General features: G+C 33.5%; 3 protein-coding genes across 4 annotated transcripts; 1 reads left to right on the top strand and 2 right to left on the bottom strand.

Moving 5' to 3' along the window:
* Positions 1-2,324: 2,324 nt before the first annotated feature.
* LOC129319708 (protein ALP1-like) lies at positions 2,325-5,113 on the bottom strand. Its single transcript, XM_054964790.1, has 5 exons — positions 5,079-5,113; positions 4,673-4,859; positions 3,480-3,635; positions 2,894-3,269; positions 2,325-2,815 (listed from the first exon to the last, which is right to left on the bottom strand). The coding sequence occupies exons 1-5, from the start codon at positions 5,111-5,113 to the stop codon at positions 2,325-2,327; spliced, it is 1,245 nt and encodes a 414-aa protein (XP_054820765.1).
* Positions 5,114-6,894: 1,781 nt separating this feature from the next.
* LOC129320046 (uncharacterized) lies at positions 6,895-12,272 on the top strand. Of its 2 annotated transcripts, none has more exons than XM_054965189.1 (15): positions 6,895-7,050; positions 7,745-8,077; positions 8,337-8,422; positions 8,731-8,825; positions 8,956-9,078; positions 9,268-9,337; positions 9,801-9,887; positions 9,978-10,043; positions 10,162-10,254; positions 10,555-10,611; positions 10,710-10,838; positions 10,921-11,011; positions 11,248-11,336; positions 11,514-11,707; positions 11,964-12,272. In XM_054965189.1, the coding sequence occupies exons 2-15, from the start codon at positions 7,855-7,857 to the stop codon at positions 12,070-12,072; spliced, it is 1,512 nt and encodes a 503-aa protein (XP_054821164.1). In that variant the 5' UTR covers positions 6,895-7,050; positions 7,745-7,854; the 3' UTR covers positions 12,073-12,272. The 2 variants fall into 2 exon arrangements, with proteins under 2 accessions (XP_054821164.1, XP_054821163.1); XM_054965188.1 differs by having other exon boundaries at positions 6,941-7,209.
* Positions 12,273-12,488: 216 nt separating this feature from the next.
* On the bottom strand, positions 12,489-21,811 carry LOC129320047 (uncharacterized). The gene is given in 14 exon segments (XM_054965190.1): positions 12,489-12,838; positions 14,094-14,414; positions 17,361-17,405; positions 17,526-17,615; positions 17,770-17,795; positions 17,798-17,892; positions 18,406-18,503; positions 18,968-19,078; positions 19,325-19,489; positions 20,375-20,476; positions 20,878-21,027; positions 21,101-21,237; positions 21,317-21,531; positions 21,662-21,811. Coding segments are annotated over 13 exon segments (1,455 nt in total). The 5' UTR covers positions 21,405-21,531; positions 21,662-21,811; the 3' UTR covers positions 12,489-12,811.
* Positions 21,812-24,213: the final 2,402 nt, after the last annotated feature.

Here is a 24,213-nt window from a genome sequence, read left to right as displayed (position 1 = left end):
AAAATATTATGATAAATACATAATATATCAAAAGTCTAGTTAATAAACACATTAATTTTTTTTATTGTGCATTGGTGTATATTTATTGAAGATAATTCTATTTAAGACATGATGAGATACTAAAATATGAATATTTATCCAAACAAAAATTTAAATACTGCTTCACCATGTTGAGAACATCTTTTCCTACACCCAAACCATTTTGATAACTTCTGGCAAAAAAAAAAAAACCATTTTGATAACAAACACATTAATTCGTTCATAGGAACAAACACGTTACTGTTTAATGCATCAATATTCAATGTAAATGTAATTCACTATAAACAAAATGCAGAATCTATAATAAATCTCACTATATATAAACTATAATTTTTACTATTACTCGTCTAAAAACATTCAAACTAAAAAAAAACACTGGAAAATACATATAGTTTTGGTCCTAAAATTAAGTCAATACATAATAAGAGTTTTGTAGAAAAATACCAAGCACTGCAAGAAATCAGTCTTGTCATCGTTAAACTCAAGTGGTGTTATAGAAGCATGAAATTTTAATCACATCATAACGCTTTAGGCTATGTTTGGTTTGAGGGGAGGGAAGGGGATGGAAGGGAGGGATTTTAAGATACCTTATTTGGTTTGATTAGAAAGGAGGGGAGGGGAGGGGTTTTTAATGATCCTTTGTTTGGTTTAGGAGGGGAGGAGAGGGGAGGTAATAATTAAATTACCATTATACCCTTGTACAATAATATATTTTTTTAACATTTTATCACACAAATCTATTTTACATATAAACTCAAATTATATAATTTTTTTTAAATTACCCTAATCTTGTTAATTTTTTTTTACTTCATCACCCCAAATAAGTAAATTAAATAATACTATTAAATAATCTTATTAGTAAATTAATCTAAATATTAAACAATATTTTGCGAAAAAATCAATGAAACTAATGATTATATACCCTCAATAATTGCACAAGACAATGCTAGTCCTTAATAATAATTGAGCAACAATCGTCATCATTAATAACAAAATATATTGGGCAATAGCATCTAATATATTGATCATGCTTAAGAACCATATTTTGACATCTAGCTAACAAAATATACAAAAATTATCAATAAAAGTCATCATTTAATTAGAACTATAAAACATCCTCATTATCACATCCTTCCGTACTGGTGCTGGACATTGAGTTGCTGCTCTAAGCCTATCATTATCAGCCATAAGAAACCAATATATGTCAGGTAATCTTGCAGCATCAATCCCACACTCTTCAAGCATTTTTCAAAATTCTTCACCTGACAATTGTGGCACCTTCTTGAAACTTTGTCCTATCATCACATTTTCTTGTTGAATTGCCTCAGCCACGGCTAACACCGCTCTTGTCAACTCATTTAGACTAGGCTCCTTCTCCTTAGACACCCTCTTTGTCTTCTTACTACATGCACTATTCATAGTGGGTGAGTGCTTTTAGTTAGGTGAGTTTTCTTGTCCTGGTGAGATTTCTTGTCCATCAAGCTCAACATTAATTGTGGCTCTATTTTGTGAAACAATATTATTAATGTCATTGACGGTTTCAGTGACTTCTTCCTGAGAACGATGCTTCTTTCTCCACTCACGGGCTGTCTCACTCTCATCTCCATTAGCTCTATCTACTCCATATAATATCATCATTTTTTCATAGTTTGGAAAAAGGAGTAGTTCTCCACAATGCTGCTTTAGGTTTAGCCTGAAACAAGTGAAATTACAAAAGCAATTCAATTGCAAATGCACACTTTTTCATTTTCAAATAATAATATAATCAATGCATATGTAAGAAATTTACCTCAATTAATGCATCCAAAACTTCAGGCTCAGCATCCCATACTTGAGTTATTGGATTCCAAGCAAACCCACTCAAACTTTTGAAAATATCATAAACATCTGAAAAGTTTCTCTTTAAAGTCTTCCATCGATTTTTCACCTTTTCCTTGTCAATTTGTTTACCGAATAAAGCACTCAAATATTTACATATATTATCATAAGCTGTAGTTGTAAAAGTGCCATTAACTTTGTGACCATCATTATATTCATTCATGAAAGCATCAACAAGGGCATCATCCATTAATCTTGTCCAGTTCACAATCTCCTTATTATTGTTTGGTGCCATCCTATCACATAACAATATAATCACATAATACCAATCCCAATATGAAAAGCTAATCAAATTTCAATAGCAAACTGAACCTCAATTAAAGTCAATATAAGTCAATGTAATAATACAACATATTTAAATGTCTATAATGATATAATGGAGTCTAACTTATTGAGAAAATCAAAATTCAATCATTAAGTTCATTCTCAAGAGTAGCCAGATGTTCCTGATAATCTGCCCACATCTGATTGGCTATATTTTCTCTAAGAAGTTCACCTCGAGCAGCCTCATTATTGTCCCCTCTTTGAGCACGGTTATTATCATTTGAATGGTTTTCTCTTGTAAGAACAGCATCAACTTCCTCTAAAAGATCTTTAATAGGGTCCATACTCACAAGGAAGTTATGAAGAATGCAACATACATATATTATCATGTTTTGTGCTTTAATTCCATATGTAGGTTCAGTTGCATTGGATAGAATGGAAAATCTTTTTTTCAAAACACCAAAAGCACGTTCAATGGCATTGCGTAATTTTGCATGTCGAAGGTTAAATAACTCTCTATAATTTAGGGGGGGATTCCGTTTTGAATATTCTTTCAAATGATAACGGACTCCTCGGTAAGGTGTTACAAGTCCTCTTGTTAACATGAATCCAGCATCGACAAGGTAATATTTACCTATCATAAAGGAAAATAATTACTATAATAATTTTACATTCACAAATAAAAACTTTATCAAATTGGTAAAATATTTACCTTCAGGAATTATAAGCTTATCTTCTCGTGTTAATGCATTTTTAATGATTCTTGAGTCAGATGCAGTACCTTCCCATCCAGGGAGCACATAAGTGAACTTTAGATCAAAGGTACATGTTGCTAAGACGTTCTGTGTCGGAAATTCCTTCCTACCACGGTATCTAGGAGCATCTAAAGAAGGCACCTTGACTCGTATATGTGTTCCATCAATAGCACCAACACAATCCTTAAAATATGGGAAGAATTTCTTATCTTTTTTAATTTCAGGAAGGATGGTTGAGCCATTAGGTTGAACAAGAAATTTTTCTTCTAAGTCAATGATAGCTGTCAAAACTTGATGAAAATGACGACTAATTGTCTCACCAGAACGCCTAAACTAAAAATTCACTTCATGATTTTTTGCATTGTACGTCAATATATATAGAGTTTTTGCAACCATTTCTTCCACACTTGACCATCACGTAGGTTGCAGGCCAGCCTCTCTTTCTAACATACCACATAATTCTAAAAAAGTTCTAGGAGTCATTCTAATGATATTTCGACTAGAGGGACAATCACTAATTCGGTTCATTATTTCATCACGTACCATTTCTCTCTTGCCACTCAAACTATAACTTATTTTTTTCGAACATATGTCACTTGCACATGCTTTTACAAGGACACAAGCAAGAAGAGCTGGTGTTCTTCGACGCAATTCAAACCAATGTTGCACCAGTAAAAGATTTTCAAATTTCTTGCTCATCTAACAAAGCAATCAAGAAGAATAATGGAAATCAATAAACAAGCCACAACATCATAAATAAGAGCAAAAGATTCAGTTTCATCAGCAAAAAACAATGATCATATATAGTACGAGCGGAAAACAAGATTTATGTGACTCTATAGATTCCAAACTTAGCAATCTCAAGACAAAAGCAAAAGAACTAGCAATATTCAATGCAATATCACATCTAAAACATAAATAGTAAAGACCCTTCTTAATTTGAAAGACACTAGAGTCTCACAGCTCTATCTAGTTAATAATATATGCGTCAAAATATAATATGACATTGGATTTCTTCAAGACCAAATTGAAGGGCGATGACCAGATAAAAGTAAAGCATTCAACTGGATCATCCCCAATTGACCCTCCACCCCTCCCCAGCCCAATACATGCTAAAACAAAGTTAAATAACCACACCTTCTAACATGCAAAGCTTGCAACTTTTGAGTTTCAAAGATCAGTATAATTTACAGCGTCTGGGAAATCGATTCTGGTGAAAAGAAAACAAAAAATATGATCACCGAGTTCGAAGAAAGATATCATCAATTGAAATTGGCTACAGTGAATGCCACCATAAACCAGGAATGCAAGTTCTTCGCTTTCATTCGATGATCAAAACATCAATTTTATAGCCCTAAATAGACAAAAAAAGCACGAAATTTTACAGGGAAAAATGAATGGGCATGGACCAAATTACCGTAGAAGGAAACCGAAAGGTAGAGATGATCACAATCTGTGATCAAAGAAGCCAAGAAGACAAATTTCCCTGTAAATCTCTATCTATCATTGCCCCATACCAGACCCAACTTTTACAAAACAACCAGAACAAAGATCAAAGCCACGCATCTGACGGGACAAAGAAAACAGAGCAATCACAAATCTCAGAACAGGGTCCGAATGGAAAGAAAAGAATGAAAAACGAAGAAGAAAACCAGGACGAAGCTCAAATCAAACATAAATCAAGCAGATCGATTCAAAGAAAAGATAGACCGAGCAAATGTGAGGAAGAATCTGACCTGGGAATGCATGGTGAGAGCTTCAAAGAGGACGACCTGATGGGACGACGCACGACGGGGCTTCGAGCACGGCAGACCAGAAGAACGGCGAGAGCTTCGACAGACCGAGAGCTCCGACAGACCGAGAAAAAGACCTGGAGGACGAGACAGACCGAGCTTGTGGAAGAAAAAGAAAGCCAGCGAGCTTCTGCGAGTCAAACATTTTTATTGGGTTTCAAGGGCAATATCGTAATTTTATAAAAATAAGGAGGGCAAATTAGTCAACAAATTTAACTCTACCTCCAAAAAACCCCAATTTGGAGGGAGCCAAAATGAGGGGAGGGGAGGGGAGCCAAAATTTTGGCTCCCCTCCCCTCCAAAAATTTTAAACCAAATGAAAGATATGGAACCCCTCCCCTCCATTTACCTCCAACCAAACAGGCCCTTAATAGGATTGCGCATGATTAAGCTAAAAACAGCTGATAATAATTTTACATTTCTATTCTAATCATGACTACAATTACAATATTAATTACATATAATTAAAAAATGGGGAAAGTTTAAGCGAGGGCCCTTGACCAAGCATAACAAAAAAGATAACATCTGAACTTTTAAAATTTCCTTGAATGATCTGTGTGAATTTTTGTTTGAATTTGTGATAAAAATAATAAAATTGCTCTCATTTAAATGAATAACAAAAACAACTTGTTCGTTCACATACTGTATGCTGTTTATTTAGTTAGGCATCTTGTTCGTTTTTCTACTTTGTCTGTTTATACTTTATAGTCATACTTTTATTTAATTTCATTCTCGGGCCATAAACAAGTGAAGTAGGTAAACAAACAACATTTCATAAGTAAATGAGCACCACACAATATGGAACAAATAAAGCGTCTTATCATAAAACCAACGTTTGGAATGAAATCGAGTGAAATTAAAGTTATAAACAAGTGAAGTAAGAAAATAAATAACATTTTATAAGTCGATGAATAACATATAATATGGAAATGAACAAATTGTTTATGTTGTTCATTTAAATGAGGGCAATTTTATCACTTTCATCACAAATTCAAATGAAAATTCATATGAATTTTTTAGTGAAATTTTAAAAATTCAAGAGCTCTCTTTTTTATTATATTTAATCAAGGGTCTCTCACTAAATTTTTTCCTAAAAAATAAGTTTAATATAATCAAAACATATTTTTTTCTACCTTTCCTGTGCTATCATTGTAACTTTAAAAAGATCAAAGATAGACTAACGGGATTTTTTTCGCTTAAAGATCTAATATATATATATATATATATATTTCGAGACTATAAAAGATAGGCTAAAATATATTTTTAGTCATCTAATTTAATTTTATATAAATTTTTAATTTAATCATTTAATGCTATAAATTATTTTTTTAATTATTTAATCCCAACATCATTAGTTTTAAATTATTTTTTATATCATTTATTGTTATTTTTAAAAAATTAAATTTAATATGTTAATATTTAAAAATATTTTGTTAATATTTTAAAATTTAATATAAAAATTTATTGGCATACAACTAACAGTATCAAGATTAAAAGATTAAAAATATATTTTATAAAATTAATGAATTAAAATAAAATGTTTTATAAAAATAAAGAATTAAATACATACTTAAATAAACGTGACATTAATATACGAAGCATTTGAGTGGATTAGAAGGCATCGTACAATGTCACCACCCACCAGATAAAAGAAGTTGTACCATATATTTTAATAAACTGGGTATATTATTTCAATATTTTCTTAAATTTGATTGAATTATCTTAAGAACATTTTTAAATCTTTAAAGAATATTAAAATGATGTAATTTATATTATAAATTCATATTATTATTTATTTTTCTAATAGGCACTTTTTAATAAAAGTTAAAGGGATTTAAAAGTCATACTCAGTTTGACCAAATTATTATTGCTGGCATTACTGTGAGTATATTTCTTATAAGACGATAGAACAGGATTTAACATTATTCCCTCCATATCAAATCTGGGTACCATAAAAAAGAAGCGATGGTGACCCGATCCTAAAACAATGAACAAAAATTCTGAATTGGTCCAAAAGTGTCAAACCAGTGATAGCCTGTCCTGTCTCTCCGTGAAAATAATAATAATAATAATAATAATAATAATAAAACAAGTAAAAAGCCGTTGACAATTCCTTCAATTCAGTCTTAGAGGTGGCTAGGTCAGCTGATTGCCTCTTGGTTCAAAGTGCATCCATGATTCCCAAAACTTGCGAGACTTCTGAGTCATACACGACACCCAAAAACCCCAAAACGCAGGCATGCTGGGATATTTTTAACCATTTTTAGCCAAATCTCTTTCTCTCTCTTCCCCCATTCTTTCGAGGCGTTCCTGAATCCTTGGTGAGTCTTGTTCTGGCGATGAACTAGAGATAGATATGCTATAGCACTTTTGTTGTTGTTATTATTACTACTACTAGTAGTAGTACTATTATTTATCAATCTCCTTCTACGGTATTGGCTCTTTATCCATGCACGAATGAATTCCCAGTTGTGGCGGAGGTATTTTTCTTCATTCCGGATCATTACGTTTTTTTTTTAAACTTTTCTTTTTGTTAATAATGATGTCTGTTCCCCCTGTCCTTCTTTTTTCTTGTTTTCTTCAATTTTTTCTTTTGATAAAAATTTCCCTCTTTTTGATATTTTCCTAATATCTCGGATTGTATTTGAGGTTCCCGAATATTTGGAATGAATTGACGGTACTCGGGCTTTTGTTTTCCTGGGTTCGATGAATTTGTGAATTAATTTTCTTCCTTTCCTTGTTTTTTCCCCTGGTCTCGCCCGATGTAGTCTAATAACATACAGCGAATGAATGCGGAAACATGGTTTCGTCGCGATCAATTCTGCGGGCTGTCTATGCGTCTCAATAGTTACATATTCTGATTCCTTCCATTTTTAGTTACAATGAAAAGCTTTTTTCCCGAATGCAGTCAAATCAATTATTAAGTTATTCCTTCCACGGATTCTTCATCCCTGACTTAATGTAATTGAGAGTTTGTTATAATACAGAATCTTTTTTATCTGTCTTTCGTTGCAGTGATTTTGAATAGTTCAGGGCGGACCACTCCTAACACTCTTGCTTTTGGGAGCTCGGAGTGGTAGGCTGCGACCTCCTTGTGGTAAATTGGTATCAAGGTGCGATTGAAGATGAGGACCGTAGCTCGATCTGTCCGCCAATTACGACAAGCTGTTCAGAGGCAAAAATGTGTTATGATCAATAGTAGAGCAGAAGCACCTTGTTATCTTAGAAAAGCATATCATAGTTCAGCTTATAGAGTTGTTAATCATGCTGAAACCAAGTTACTGGGATATAAAGCATGTACAACCTCAAGAGCTGTTTCAGCTGATGCCGTAAAACTCACAGATGGAGGTTATTCTCTAATCTCTATGATTATTTTGTTTTTTCCATTTTTTTAAGAAAAAAACTCTCATGTAGATCAAACCAAAGATACATACAAATATCCCGGGCACATTGTTAAATGGGGTTCACTTCTGATTTCTCACATACTATGTGTCCTTTTTCCTTTATGATGATCGCCTTGGTTTACAACTCTACATACTTTTTTGTATCTAAGAATGGATTTGAAACTTTTCTCTCGTTTCACGAGTATTGGAACTTGCTGTTTCAGTTACAGAAGTAAACAGAGGAGGACCTCTTGTTGAGTATGAACGAAGAATTGCTGCTGGTGAACTTGTAGATGGCGACACTTGCCAGGTAACTGTGTAGACATTATGAGGGCACTGCCTCACTTTTATTGTAAGTAATCTTTTCCTTTTCTTTGCCACCTACTCTCTGTGCTCTAAATGAGAATGTAAACAACTGGTGATATTTCCTTGGGAAGATAATAGCCTTAGTTCTGTTTGATTATTTATATGAAAATATATACACATATCTGGTTTTATTTATTGATAAGATGCTGATCGTATGTTATATGAAATCATCATGACATATACTTGGCCATGGCTCCACCTTGTCTTCATTATCTTCATTTAATTGTGTTTATGAACATTTTCTTTTGGCAGATAGTCACTCTGAGAGAACTTCAGAGACTCTTTGATGAGCTGGTTGAGTCTGTTGAAGCCTGCCAATTGGATCGCAATTCTGAAAAACCTGTAAGGTATACTTTCATTTATTCCTGTAACTATCTCATACCCTTTTGATACATCAGTTTGAATCTTGCAGTTTTTATCTTGTTCTGCTTTGCTTCATGTTTACACATCGGCATTCAAAATAACTTGCTTATGTAGGAGCGGGTGGTTATGGTCTCGTCTCTTGTTTCAACCGTCATATGCACCAGTTAAAGGTTTATACTTATACGGAGGAGTGGGGACTGGGAAAACTATGCTGATGGACCTGTTTTTTGATCAATTGTGAGTTTGATATCGGATTGTTCTCTTTGGATTAACCTGGTTTCATACATGTCACCAAATCCTCATATTTTTAATGTTGAACTAGATGGGAATAATATCGATCATTTCTGAGATTTTATGGAAGAGGGTTTCATGAAGATAAACCTTGTCTTAACCATTTTTTGCGGCTTACAACTTTTTCTTTCTCAGGCCTTTCAATTGGAGGAAAAAGAGGATTCATTTTCATGACTTTATGTTAAATGTACATAGCCGATTGCAAGTAAGTTTATAGAACCTTTACCTAAAATAAACTCGATACTGTTACATGTGGAACTGCTTTCTAAACGCAATAATAATTGATTCTGCTTTGATGTAAATAAGCCATAGCTGAATTGCATTTGAATTCTTTCTTACCAACCATGGGGGAAATCTCAATAATTTTCTACGCATCTTTTGCAATTAGAAGTGCTAAAGCCTACTTCTGGAAGCTTCCATCATTCATGAGTGGCATATATCTCATTTTGTTTTGGTTTCTCTTCTTTCAACCATTTTGAACAAAGATGTTAGCAAAAAATATTTTTAATGAGATCACCATAAAAATATTATCGAGCATAAAAGGCTTTCTGAGCATTATATAATAATAGCCTTAGTCATTTTCAGTATACTGTCAATTTCTGAATTCATGATCAACCAGAAGAAAAAAAGAGGGTTTATATCAAACATCTTATTTTGCATCCTTACAGAAGCACAAGGGTGTGTCAGATCCACTCGAAGTTGTTGCAGGAGAGATTTCCGAGGAGGCAATTTTATTATGTCTTGACGAATTTATGGTAATTTTTTTGCAGTTGATTCACATTGAGATTTTTTTCGGGGGTATTTTGATTCCTTAACTTGAGCTTTGTATATGATATTTTGCATAGGTAACAGATGTTGCAGATGCACTGATCCTAAATCGCTTGTTCAAACATTTGTTCAGCAAAGGCATTGTAAGTAATATAACCACATAGTAGCCTCTCTGAACAATAGGATTTTGTAGAATTTCTGCAAAATTAACTTCAATATTTAATATTTAATTTCTTTGTATGGACTTGGAGACAAGTTTAGATTCTAGTAGCCACTTCAAATCGTGCTCCAGATAACTTGTATGAGGGTGGATTGCAAAGGGATCTCTTCCTACCATTCATTGCCACATTAAAGGTATATATTAGTCTCCGCTTGGTTGAGTGAAGCGTCATATAGGCTATGTTCTTAAGCTTCACTATAATGTGATTATGCTTGTATATCAAAATAATTTCAGGATTTGGCCATGCTATTGGTGGTGTCAATTGAAATTTCTCCGTGTTTTAGCCTCTGTAAATGACCTTTACTCACACCAGCAGTTATAAAGAAGGCTATATCTTGGTCTATGTGAGAAAATATAGAGCATGAGCACATGCTTGTATATTTTATTATTTTTATTGCTACTCTAATGAAATTGCTTTGTATATATTAATATAGGAAAGATGTGCAACACACGAGATTGGTTCATCAACTGACTATCGCAAGATGACTTCGGTATGACAAAATTTTACATTTACAGGTATATCTTATACAGCTCTTTCTGGTGTTGATATCTAATTACTAGATGTTTTCCCCTGCAATTTTGACTGCAGGGTGAGCAAGGTTTTTATTTAGTTGGCCAAGAATTATCTGGCTTTCTTAGGCAAAGGTTTCAACAGTTAATTGGAGAACAAAAGGCTACTCCCCAAGAGGTGGAAGTTGTAATGGGAAGGACACTGCATGTATGTTCAATCTTTTTATTGCAGGGCAAACAACTGCTGTTATTTCCAGATTTTCTGAAACTATTTTCCCTTTAATCATCAGGTTCCACTGGGAGCCAATGGATGTGCCTATTTTACTTTTGAGGAACTTTGTGATAAACCTCTTGGAGCTGCTGACTATTTCGGATTATTCAGTAAGTCATCATTGGTTGAGTGGATTTTCATACACATGCGCGCGCGCATTGGTCAAAATATACACAGAATTGGGATGTCTCGTTTGTAGGGTATTGCAGATGAGAAATATAAAATTGACATGTCTTGGATTCGATAAAAGTTGGTTGATTTCATTTATGTAGAAATCCCATGTTTAGTTTCTCGGTTCATAAAGATATCCAAAAATCTTATGCTGGATATATAATTTTTTTCATAGAGAGATTTCATACTTTAGCATTGGAAGGCATCCCAATTTTTGGGCTTCAGAATAAGCCAGCAGCACATAGATTTGTCACCTTAATCGATGTAAGTTCCTTTCCCGTCTAACTTTTTCTTCTGGGTGTTGTGTTAATGAAATAGGGTAAACATATTTTGTTTTGACTGTTAATTTTGCTTAATAACCTATGCACTGCCTCCCCATCCATGTGTTCATTTTTCTGCCAACTAAGATAAGATCCTGGCCTTGCAAATCGTGGTTTACAGGTGATATACGACAATAGGGCCAGGTTGTTGTGTTCAGCTGATGGGAGCCCTCAAGAGCTTTTTGAAAGAATAGTAACAATATCTGAGGCTAAACAAATTGCTCCCAGGACCTCTTCAAGATCCAGGAAAAACGATGTGTCTGATCTCTGTGTAGACAATGAATTGGGATTTGCAAAAGACAGAACCATCAGTAGGTATGATATTTCTCTCGACATGATACTGTCTTTTATTGACTAGAGGACAAGATTTGGTATGGTTTTTTTGTCCCCAAAAGATGCAACCTTTCTCAATGTAATTCTTGCATGTTTGGAATGGATAAATGATACTTGTTGGAAACTATATCACCCAGAGAGACAGAACAGTAGTAGTTCATTTACTTTTCTGAGTGAGATCGAATTTATAGTTTCATATAATTGTAGCAGCTGCTGAATGTGTGCTATAAATAAGCAGATTAACAGAGATCAACAGTAGAGAATACTTAGAGCAGCATGCTGCCATGTTAGCAGAAAAGCAGCTCACACAAGGAGGCCTTGTTCAGCAGCATGCCCTTCAAGCATGAAAGAGAACAATTTTCTAAAGCTGGAAGGACTGCAAAACCTGTTGTTGTGGTTTGTATTGAGAGAGAGGATAAAATAATGTCTTATAGCATAAGGCAGGATTCAGAACTTAAAATAATTTAAAAAATGGGGAGCAGGTTTTGCTCGCTCCATGTATTTGATTAATCTAATAAAACACCCAGGATCCTGCATGCCTTTTTAAGCCGTTTTGCTCGTCTCTATAGATAGATTCCGCCTTTTTCTTATCATCATCTTCTGACGAGTTTCCATTTGACAAGAAAATTATGGCTATTGTATCCCACGATGGATTCCATCACAAGTATTGTTTAAATATGTTAAGCTCGATTATTAGGTAATGAAAGTGAAAACTTGACGTTTATAAAAATATAACAAAAACTAACAAATAGAAGACAGAATGTCGGGTCATTAACTGTGTCAATTAATTTGTTACTGTATGGTGAAACTTGAACACAGCTTCCAGCAATTCGAGGAACGGAACAAATAAACAAACGTAGTCATAAGTTCCTTACTAAAACAAAATTGAATTGTAAGTTCTTATTTTGATACCAGAACAAATTGTGTGTGTATCGGCTTCCTTTCTGATTCCCTCTTCCACAAAAAATCTATGTGGTGTTACTCTATTTGCTGTTAGGAACAAAAAATGCAAGTTCCTGGTGCAACAACTGTGTCTAGCAGATGCAGCACTTGGGAACTGCGCCATTTTGCTTTTTCAAAACTGGTTCATGTTCTGAACAAACTTGATGGAACCTAAAGACAAATAAAAGAACAGAGTAATGGAACAACAGCCAACAGTATCGAAATGTATGAATGCATTTAACAAGTCTCGCAATCAACAGATTCATGAACTCCAAAGTGGAATCATGGGATAGCATAAGAGGCGCAGGCACAAACAGTAAAATGGAATCCCCAAATGAACAGAACAGAACTCCAAAGTGGAATCATGGGATAGCATAAGTGCGCAGGCACAAACAGTAATATGGGATCCCCAAATGAACAGAACAGACTGACCGTGAAGGAGACTTGTAATGTATTCTAAGATGATTGAGCTGAAGTGCCAAAATAAAAAATGACCTTGAAAAAAAGTAAAAAAAAGGCCACAATTGGTATGGACGACCAACAAACTCTATGAAATGTGCAATCTAGTAGGCATATAAAAGATAAACTCAAACGTGAATTTTTTTGAGGTATCAAGAGCCTGTTTGGAATAAAATAGAAATGGGAAAGAAAATGGAAACGAAAAAGTTCACTTGAAAACAACAAAAGTCCAATCCCACCCCGCCACCCAAAAAACAAAAAACAAAAAAATCTCGCCTCATCTCAAATACCTTTTCAACAATTAAAAATACTTTTCCTCACCTTTTCCCTTTATCTCAAGTCCCGTTTCCATGATGCAGCCTGTATAGCGTTCTAATTTAGTAAGAATTGGTTAGACTTCTGAATAATAATTGCCAATTCAGTACTAAGGATGTTAGACTACTATCCCTTAAAGGAAGAAACATTTATAGTCGATTTTAACCAGTGGCCCCAATATATAATAAACCTAAAAGTCAAGTAGGAGAATCATGTGAAAAATCATGAAAATTCCCAGGGTTGTTTATTTATTGTCAGTATCAAGGGAAATCCATTTATTTTTAACTCACTATTTAAAATATTTGGAAAACAAGATATGAGGTTTGAGTTTCATATTCATAACAATATTGCACCAAGGCAATCGCCATAAATTTCTTCTCTTTTCGTATCATCAGGATCAGCCAACAATGAGAAGAACAAAACCACAGGTCCACAGCCATTTAAAGGTGTATGAAATGAATATCGCGTCCAATGAAGTTGACAGGTGTAAACAGAATAAGAATATCATTGCTGTTAGTTCATGCAGATTAAAAATTTATTCTGTCTAATGAATTGTACAAATGGTCGTTCCTTTCTCAACTTCTTAAGAAATAAGAACACAATTTTTAGTAGCATATATAAAATAATTTGTTCAGCTGTGTGGATAGATTACCTTTATATGATGAGGCATGATCTTGATATCAAACGGAACATGAAGCCATGCTTCAGGTGAGTAAAATAAAAAGTTCTCTGGCTTGCTAGTATAAACATCTGCATACTGATGAATGTGATAGGCAAAAGCAGATTCTCGACCTGAATCAGTAAGAAATGTTGCTCCGAAAGATCTGTTAAACATCATCCTCATTGCAGTCCGTGCTTTAAGCCTCTCATCATTAAGTTCTTTCAGAAGCGAATGGCAAGCCACAGTCCTGTGACTATTAGCCGTAGTTGCATGCAATTTACCGAGGAGCTCCTGTATTATATGAAACTTTGCCTGTAACCACCAACAAGAAACAGAATAATTCATAATTTTGACATCCTTAAGATGCAGTCGGGGCAAGTAACTTTACTGTTCATTCCAAAGGAGACATTATTGACCTTTCCCTAATAACAGAAACAAACACATGTATATTTTCAACAACAAGCCTTATCTCATTAGTTGGGGTTGACTACATAAATTATGTGACATTATTATGCTTTATCATTTATTAGGCTTTTAGAAATATTGTTGATTAAAAGATTTTGCTCAACAACATCCAAAAATATTTTCTTTAGTCTTCCTCTACCCTTCTTGACAGCACTCAAAGTTATCTATTACACACTCCACATAGGTGCCTCCCGTGATTTTCTTTGTATATGTCCGAATCACCTCAAATGATTTTCTATCATTTTTTCCTTTAATAGGTGTCATGCCTACTTTTTCCCGTATTCGCTCATTTCAAATTGTCTCTACGTGTATATCCACACATCTATCTTAACATTCTCATCTTTGCTACTCCAACTTTATGCTTTTGCTGTCCCGTTAAAGCCCAACATCACTAACAACAACAACAACAAGCCTTTATCCCACTAGGTGGGGTCGGCTACATGGATTGCAAGACGCCATTGTGCTCTATCATTTATTAAGCTTTTAGAAATATTATTAATTAAGAGATCACGTTCAACAACTTCCAAGAGTGTTCTCTTAGGCCTTCAAAGCCCAACATTCACTATCACATAAAATTGCTGGTTCTATAACAGTTTGATAAAACTTTCCTTTAAACTTATCAGGTACCTTACGATTGCAGATAATTCCTTTAACCTTTCTCTAATTAAACCACCCCACTTGTATCTTATGTGCAATATCTTCATCAATTTCCTCATTTTGTTGAATGATCTCTCCCAAATATATAAACTTTTCCACTTGAGGTATGGTCTAATCACCCAATTTCACTTTCAAATTACTACTCACTGACCCCTTATCAAAATTATAATATAACTATTCTGTTTTACTCTTACTTAGGCAGAAACCTTTTGACTCCGATATCTTCCTCCACAATTCAAGTTTACAATTAACATCTTCTCGTCTCTGCAATAAGAACTATATCATCCGCAAAAAACATGCATTTAGGAATTTTCTCTTGAATATGCTCAGTCAAAACATCTAAGACTAGATCAAACAAATAAGGACTCAAAAATGATCCTTGATGTAGTCCAATATTTATAAAAAAATCTTTTGTTTCGCCACCAAGCGTTTTTATACTAGTTGTGGCCCCCTCATGCATGTCTTGGATAGCTTGAATATAGACAACTCGGACATTCTTTTTTTTCAATACCTTCCAAAGTACTTCTCTTAGTACATGATCATAAGTTTTTTCCAAATCAATGAAATCATAAATAAATCTTTACCTTTACATCGATACTTTTCCATTAATTCCCTTAATAAATAAATCACTTCTGTAATCGCCCTCCCTAGCATGAAACTGAACTGATTCTCAAAAATTTCAATTTTCAATCTCAATCTATACTCAATCACTCTTTCCCATGATTTTATAGTATGACTCATAAGTTTAATCCCTCTGTAATTAGCACAATTCTAAATATCTCATTTATTTTTATAAATAGGAACTAAGGTGCTTCTCCTCCAAAAGTCCGGCATTTTATCGGATTGTAAGATCTCATTAAATAACTTAGTTAACCCCCACATTCCTTCTTCACCCAAGCATTTCCATATTTCAATAGGGATACAATCAGATCCATTAGCTCTACCATTTGCCATTTTTTTAAGAGTTTCTCTCACTTCTCAAGCTCGTATTCTTCAATAAAATGACAAATTTTGATCTCTTTTAGGAGTTATTAAATCTTCCAAGTTAATTGACGAATTCCCATCATCATTGAAAAGTTTAGAAAAGTATGTCTCCCATCTGTCTTTAATATCATTATTTGTGACCAAAACATTTCCCTCTTCATCCTTTGTACACCTTACTTGTTTCAAAATTTCTTAATTTTCTTTCCTTACTCTTAACAATCTTATAAATTTTTCATTATCCATTTTTTGTCCCAAGACCATTATAAAACTCTTCGAATGCTTTAGAACAAGCTTTAACTGAACAAATTAGCCAAGATGAACAAATTCTAAATGCAAAATGCAAGTCTGGTGAATCATTCAAACTAGATCCCATAATTAGCCAAAATGAAAGTGGAAAGATGATGAGTTTCATAAAGTTACAAGCACGCTTACTTAAAACACCAGAAAATAAAATAAAATCAGCACCTTTCAGTCAATATTGTGCATGTATGGAGTATAATAGGCTTAAAAACTCATTAACATACTGCTCCCACTCAGCCCTCAACTTAAAAAGGCATGTGATAAATAGCAGTCAATTCTCACTGAAAAGGTATGATATACCCTACTACTGGATGGCCATTTGAATTTTGGGATTAATAAACAGGTTTCAGGCTTCCTATACAAATGGATACATCCATATAATAATATATGCAAACTGGACAACAACAATAACAACAAAAACAAGCCATGCAGATTATATTTCTAACATTTACAACTTCCAACTATACCCAGAATGATTAGCTCCCTAGGTTCAAGGAATTGAACTTAATAAAGCTTATTTACTTCTACAAAAATTTACATTCTTGCAAAAATCCTCACAACTCAGGGCCATCCCACAATACATATAAGAGGCTTTTGGTATCAGAAAAGACAGTAAACCATGAACCAGTGGTTACAAACTTCTATTGTGTTGTTCATTAGTTAACTAACAAACTATAATTGACAAGTTTTGATCAGAGGACTAATTCAAAACCAAAGGCAACACAACATAGATCATCCTGGACACATGTTCAATAAAACACTTGGGTAAGGTTACATGAAATCCTTCAGCATGAAAGTATGAACTGCAAATTAATAAAGTCAAGGTGAACATAACAGGCGGCAGAAGTATACCTGCTCAAAACGGTAACTATCTTCATTTTGTATTTGTATTTCACTCTGCAGCATTGAACACACATTACATACAACATCTGATTCTAATGTTGACTATGACAAAAAACTCAACATATAAATGTTTGCTTCTGATCTACACAAGAAAGAATTAAATGCTAAACACACCTCAAGTTCATGGATGATTGCAGCTGTTCGCCAACCAGCCTTAGAAGGTCCTCTCAAGTCACTAAATAGGTGATCTCCAAAATATATCACCTGATAATGAGGACGGTTGTCAGCTTTCAAAGAGTATCATGACAGATCATTTCTGTCAAATTAGTGATATACTTTACTATCACAACTTCTTTGAGTTTAAGCAGCTAAGAATAAGTATTGCGAATGTCTTATATATCATCCAAAGAGAGCATACCTCTGGCCCACGCCACTTGGTTATTGAAGAAAATATTTGAGGCATCCATTATAGTAAACGTTATTAGGAAGAAATGCATCAACTTTGGTGAAAGTCAATGTATCATTCACCGTGTCATAACATCTGGCATGGAAGAACTTACTACATTCAAGGTCTTCATAAAAGAATTCAGGATGATATACTTAAGAGGGATAAGCAAGAAATCCTGAATGCACACAAAAAGAGGCTCGATGCTAGCTGAGCAAGAATTATTTAACAATGAGAACTTTTGAAAGACAAAAACCCAGGTGTACTTAAGTCCAGTGAGGAAGAGAGAATTTTCAACCCAGCCATATGATAGACAATCATTATCAGTTCCAGATTTGCCGTAGTTGTGCGTGAGTGCATGTGTGTGAGAGAGAGCGAGTGAGCATCAAAGTGGCATAGGCTTCGTATATCAGTTTTATTTTTCATAGCGATGGGAAACCAAAGCAAAATAGTAATTGATCCCTAATGCCCTTGTTAAACATATAAAAAAATGTGAGTACGAAAGAATTAGGGTATAATCATGAAAAATTGGCACCATGCAACTGTTTCACATAGTGCACACAAATGTAAATTGAATTAAAAGAAATAATCAAACAAGAGAATACAAACCGGAATGGATGCTCAGATGTATAAAATTGTGGTTTATTGGCCTTGGCAATTACAACATCAAACAGATCCCTCCAGGAGTCTCTACAATCCGTAGAATCCTAATAAAAAATAAAGAATCAACTGAGGAAATTATGGCCAGATACAGAAAAAAAAAACCAAAAAAATAATAATTTCAGCATGAATAATTATATTTAAAAACAAGTAGGAACTTTCAGCCGTGAAATTAATACAAAAGTAGACAAAACATCAAAACGCAAGTGTCAGTGATAACAATCAAGGCATTATATGCACTTCACATAACTCCATCACACAGCTGTTACTAGAATTTGTCAACAACAATGACAAGTCTTATCCAACCAAGTGAGATCAAATATATGGTTTGCAAGACGCCATTGTACTCTATCATTGACCAAGCTCAATGAGGTCAAATAATTCATTCTTTTAAGCATTCATTCAAGCAAAGTTTCATTGATATAGTGATGGCTGTAGAGAATTACAGAGGACATTCTCCATGATACAATAGACAGTAGGTGTATTCTGCAATATCATCTCAAGCAATTACCTCTAGCAAGAAGCGCATCCCTTCATCCACAAAGTTAAAAGGAGAATTAGTCAACAAGAAAAGATTCTTGCCCCTCTCCCTTAGCATCTTGAGGAGTTGAAATATCTTCCCCTGAAATATTTACCAACAAAGGAATGACAACAATTACAAACTCTTTACAAGAGGATATAACCTTTAAATTATAAAATACGACTGCAGCACCATGTTTATCTCAATGATGATAAAAAAATGAGTTTAACTTAATTATAAAAGTAGTTTCACAACTAACTCTTTTCTGACATTGTAGAACATCAACATTGAAATGTATTGAACATATTCATAGAAAGGAAAAAAGGAAGCTAAACGGTTTAATCTTACATTTTTAACCAAGTATCTATGTGGATTAGATAGAATGCCTTGATGAACCAAGCCACTATGGTGGACATGCTGAATGGCATGATTTACATCTTCATAAATGTACGAAGCATCAAATTCCAGCTTAGCATCAACAAAGTACTGCACCATATCTGCAATAAGGCACGCCTACAAAGTAAAGCAATCGTGTAAAGGGATCAGTCCTAAACAAAGAAATTTCATGGTAGAGAGAAACTTTGCCTCATCAAGTCAAAAGATGCCCAGAGTGGAGCAGAAGGATATGGGAAGGGAGTTCTAAATGTAAACTTCAAGCCTTAAAACTATAAAAGAAGTTTTGAGATTTCACATGCTTTGGAACATATTCCATCTTTGATGACAGAGGTATGGCTTAATCCTTAAAATATTCTTGAAGTCTGAGCTTGCTTAGCTATGAAAGCAGGTCTTACAGTTGGAAATTAACCTGAAGAAAACCAACATTTTTTATATCTTCATACCAACTATAAAAATGGCTAAAAGGAGCAAAACCTTAGAGACTGCTAGCTGTTAACAGCAAAATAAATGGTCTATCAAGATTTTTTTTTTTTAAAAAAAAAAGAGAAACCAGGGAGTTTTAATATGTTATACAAGTCCCATGAAACGGAACAAAAATTATCCAATTATTTCTGGCTAGTTCGTTTTTCACTTTATTTCTGAAATATGACTGAACCTACCAGTCTTTATACAATAAGTCCTCACTGCTGGAGCTATTCTATCACAAATATGGTAACTTAGAGCCATAACTAAGTAAAGATATAGCCACAGGACCGCTCTGGTTTGGCTGAATGTACAGAGCAGCATGCGGATGGCAGGGTGTTACTTGGCTTTATAACTCTCAGACATAATACATGAACAGATTCAGCGCTAGAATAAAAATCTTTGAATAATAAAATTACTAAACCTACTGTAAAAAAGAGGGGAAATGTCTTCAAAGTCGAGTTACTACTAAAGGTTCCCTTGCTATGTACCAGGTCATTATCAACTATCATTGTGCAACAAAATAGCAGAGAAACTAACCTCACTAAAGCAGAAGATATCCATTAAACCAACAAGTGAGCGGGCTTGTTCCCGACCAATATGTCGTGTGCCATATATATCTCGTATTTCTTGTCCGCTTAACTGTAAATTCATGGAAAGGATCAATTGTTATAATTGACAACAAACCGTGATGTGAGTAGCATGTCTACCAGAAGTAACCCAAGATTCCACAGTATAAGCATTTAAAATCTCCAATATGCAATATGCATCATATTCTTCACTATGCTATTCCATTAATTTATTTTATCCGGGGACGCAAATGACATTTTCATTTTTAAAAATAAAAAAGCTTTTTCCTCATCGTTTCATGACCCTCGTACATTCAATTCCATTCTACATACCAAATAAGCCCTAACTATGCATAGTCAGAACCTACCAAGCAAGGGACAACATTCATTATATCCAAATCAAAATATAGCACAAGGCTATAAGATAATGCCAAGTATATGTGTGCCTAATAAGATAGAGAATCAGCGTCGTACCCTGCGTCGACCAAAATAGCATGCGTCTGGCTCAATTGAACCAAAGAAATCCAGCTTCATAAGGCACCCCTTTGACTTGTCATAGTAAAGGCCTCTAATGGGGAAAGATGGATCATATTTGAATTCCATACAACTTTCAGGGTACCTGAGCTGAAAGAAAGCAATGAGAGGAGTAAGAAAAGACTAAGAAGTGGAAATGAAGAAAGAATCGGCATGCGCTAACCTCGTTAACCATGTGCTGCTTTGCGAGGTCATATATTAGAGTCTGTAAATCGGAGGAGTAATGTGCCAACGTATAGTCGTAATCGAACCCATAAACTTGCAATCTGTCCAATCTTAAGTTTTTGTTCACGTATATGCCTGCTGCAACGCAAGATAGAAACCAATCACTTTCTTGAACAATGTATTTCTTCCGAGGTCCAAGAAATATTTGACCAACCTTTAGGATTCATTTTTGGCATTTCTTTCAGCGTATCAGGAATTTTGCGAAAACTCTCTTTGGCAGCTTCAAAATCACGCCGAAGCATATATATCTCCTCATCGAGATCCAGATTGCCTGCTTCAGCTCTGACCACGCCATCTTCAGGGTTTATTAATACACTCTGTCCCAACGATGCAATCGTGCTGTAAAATTTCGAACGCTTCCCGAAAGACCTATACAATGAAATGTTTACTTCAGTGAATAGTGAATACTACTTTCCCCCCTGAAACGGAGAGATTAATCACTATGAATATTATACTCCAAAAAGAAGGAACCAAAGAAAGTAAAGAAAAATGAAGAGACCTTCTTGGAGAGTAGAAGGTGAGAAGTAGTAATCTGCGAGCAGGAAGAAAGGAAATACAGGAATCAGTATCGGTAAGCAGGCAAGGGAATTGCAAGCTACAGGAAAGAGAAGGAAGAGAAAGAACGATACGTGTAGGAAGAAATGGCGTGGACGAGCAAGTCTACGAAGAGAAGCCATTTGTAGAAAGATTGGGGTAAGGATTCAAAGAAGCGAGGAGAGCATGTTCATATACGTTGCGACATTTCTTCGTGGGTTTTGTTTCGCGACCATCGGCTATCTCCCAAGTTCGCACATGAATTCAGATTTTATTGGGGAACCAGAAAACATCAAAACAATAGGCCCTACCAAGGAAAAGCAATTACAGAAGACTTAGCCAACTTTCTAGCCCACCATTTCACTGAATTTTCTCTCGCTTTCTTGGCTAGATTTCTTGCAAGTGTATCGGTGTCTATTTTCTGTCAATCCAAGAGGGTTAGAATTTAAAATAGGAAGGAATGTTATAAACGGTGAGGCCCTCCGCGGACCGTACCGTGACGAAGTTTCGCAATTTACCGCGGCAAATGTGAGAAAAGGATATACATGCATATGGGAAAACTTAAATATAAAATAATTGCGTCACATTTTCTGTTAACTTTTAATATTAAAATCACTCACATTTATTATTTTTCTTACAAAATTAGTTACAAACTTTTCAGTTCATGAATCTTGGAATCTCTTCAAAAAATAAAATAAAAAATCTTGGAATCTGATTATTGTTGTTTTTAATTTATATTTATTTGATAAAATTGAAATAATTATAATTGACATCAATCGAAAGTTTAATAAATTCAAAATTATTTAGATGGTAGACCTAATGAGAAGTTATTGCAAATCTTTAATTACTAAAAAAGACATGAGTTTTATTATTAGTATTTTTTGTTATTTAAATCTCGATGCACTGAAAAAGTAATTTACAAATAATTTATAAATAGAACACTTTTCTAAACAAAATTTAAGTAAATTTATTTATATAGATTTACAATCACATATTCTAACTCATGAAAGTTAAAGTATACTTAGTTTTAAAATTTTACACAATATTTTATTTTGATCTCTTAATTTTATAAAGTATATTTTAATTTTTTAAATCTAACCTCATTAGTTTCATCACACAAAAAAATACATTAAATTTTTAAATAGTGATAAACATTCTTAGGTGTTAATATATAAGTTTTATTTTCTTAAAAATAATAATGATTGACAAAAAATAATTTGAAACTAGTGTTAGGTTTAAATAATATTAAAAGGATACTTTATTAAATTAAGTGATTAAATAAAACTTATATAAAATTAGAGCGCACAAAATATACCTTAACCAATGATAAATCATGATTCAAGATAAAGTGCGCATTTCACTTAAAAAAATATCTAAGAAGTCATAAATTCATAATCATATGTTAAGCAAATACATATTCAGAATATTCCGTTTCAACATATCAAATAAATGTATTTGAATGATTCCATTCAGATAGATATAAAACATTAAACAAAAGTGGCTGAGAATATAAATAAAATTTCTTGTATATCGATTACCCAAAAAAGAAAAATTCTTGCAAATCTATGGTATGAGTGTCTTGAGCATTTGTGATGTAGGGAAACTTTATGCTGAAGAGGAGAGAAGGAAATAAGCTTTAATGTTATGCTGGGCAAAAAAGAAAAGTAGAAGAAAGGGAAAAATGTTCGAGATAAAAATTAAATTGAACAAATATTTTTTTGTTAGCATCGATAAAATAATTTACAATTATATTTTTATTTAATCATTAATATATAATAAAAATTATATAAATAACATGTTAAAATATTAATTTTTTATAAGTTTAAAATATTAAATTTATTATATAGAAATATTTTTCTTCAAATAATAAGATTATCATTACTCAAATAAATTAACAAGTTTTCTTTTTTCTTATTTTCTCCCACTCAGCAAAATAGTCAGAGAAAATTGCATCTCTTCAATTTTATCCCCTCACATTCTCTCTCCTTTTTATTTTCTCCAGTGACCCACGCATGCCATAAGAATACGATGCCTTGAGCATTTCAGGATATTTGAAAATAATGATTTTAGCAAATTTCAAAATAACTTTTATAACCACGTTGTCAGGGACTGAAAACACTGAGCCAGTTAAGAACAGGTGGGAAACAGATAAAAACTAGTTTTTATTTTTTTTAAAATATTAATGGTGCAAAATTATATTATTTCTGTTTTTATTTGTCGGACAAGACTTATATACTTAATTTATATATTTAGCATATTCTTGTTTAATTAAATTAAAACATATGAACTTTAACATATTTATAATATTAATAACATAATTTTTTATAGAATAAATAATCTGTATAAAAAATACACATATCTGAATTTAATTAAAAATAAGTACCTTAAATATATATGGTTAAGTATATAAGTTTTTCTTTTATTTGTCTCTTGGTTGGTTTTTATTTAATGTCATATATATTTTGATAATGTATTAGTGATTTTAGTTAATAATGAAAGCTTGCATTGATTTGATCA

Source organism: Prosopis cineraria, unplaced genomic scaffold (assembly GCF_029017545.1).
Source record: "Prosopis cineraria cultivar Desert tree isolate PC_DT_omini unplaced genomic scaffold, ASM2901754v1 PC9, whole genome shotgun sequence".
Classification (NCBI taxonomy): domain Eukaryota; kingdom Viridiplantae; phylum Streptophyta; class Magnoliopsida; order Fabales; family Fabaceae; genus Prosopis; species Prosopis cineraria.
Note: the sequence above shows the minus strand (reverse complement) of the source record. Positions and strands in the feature narration are given on the sequence as shown.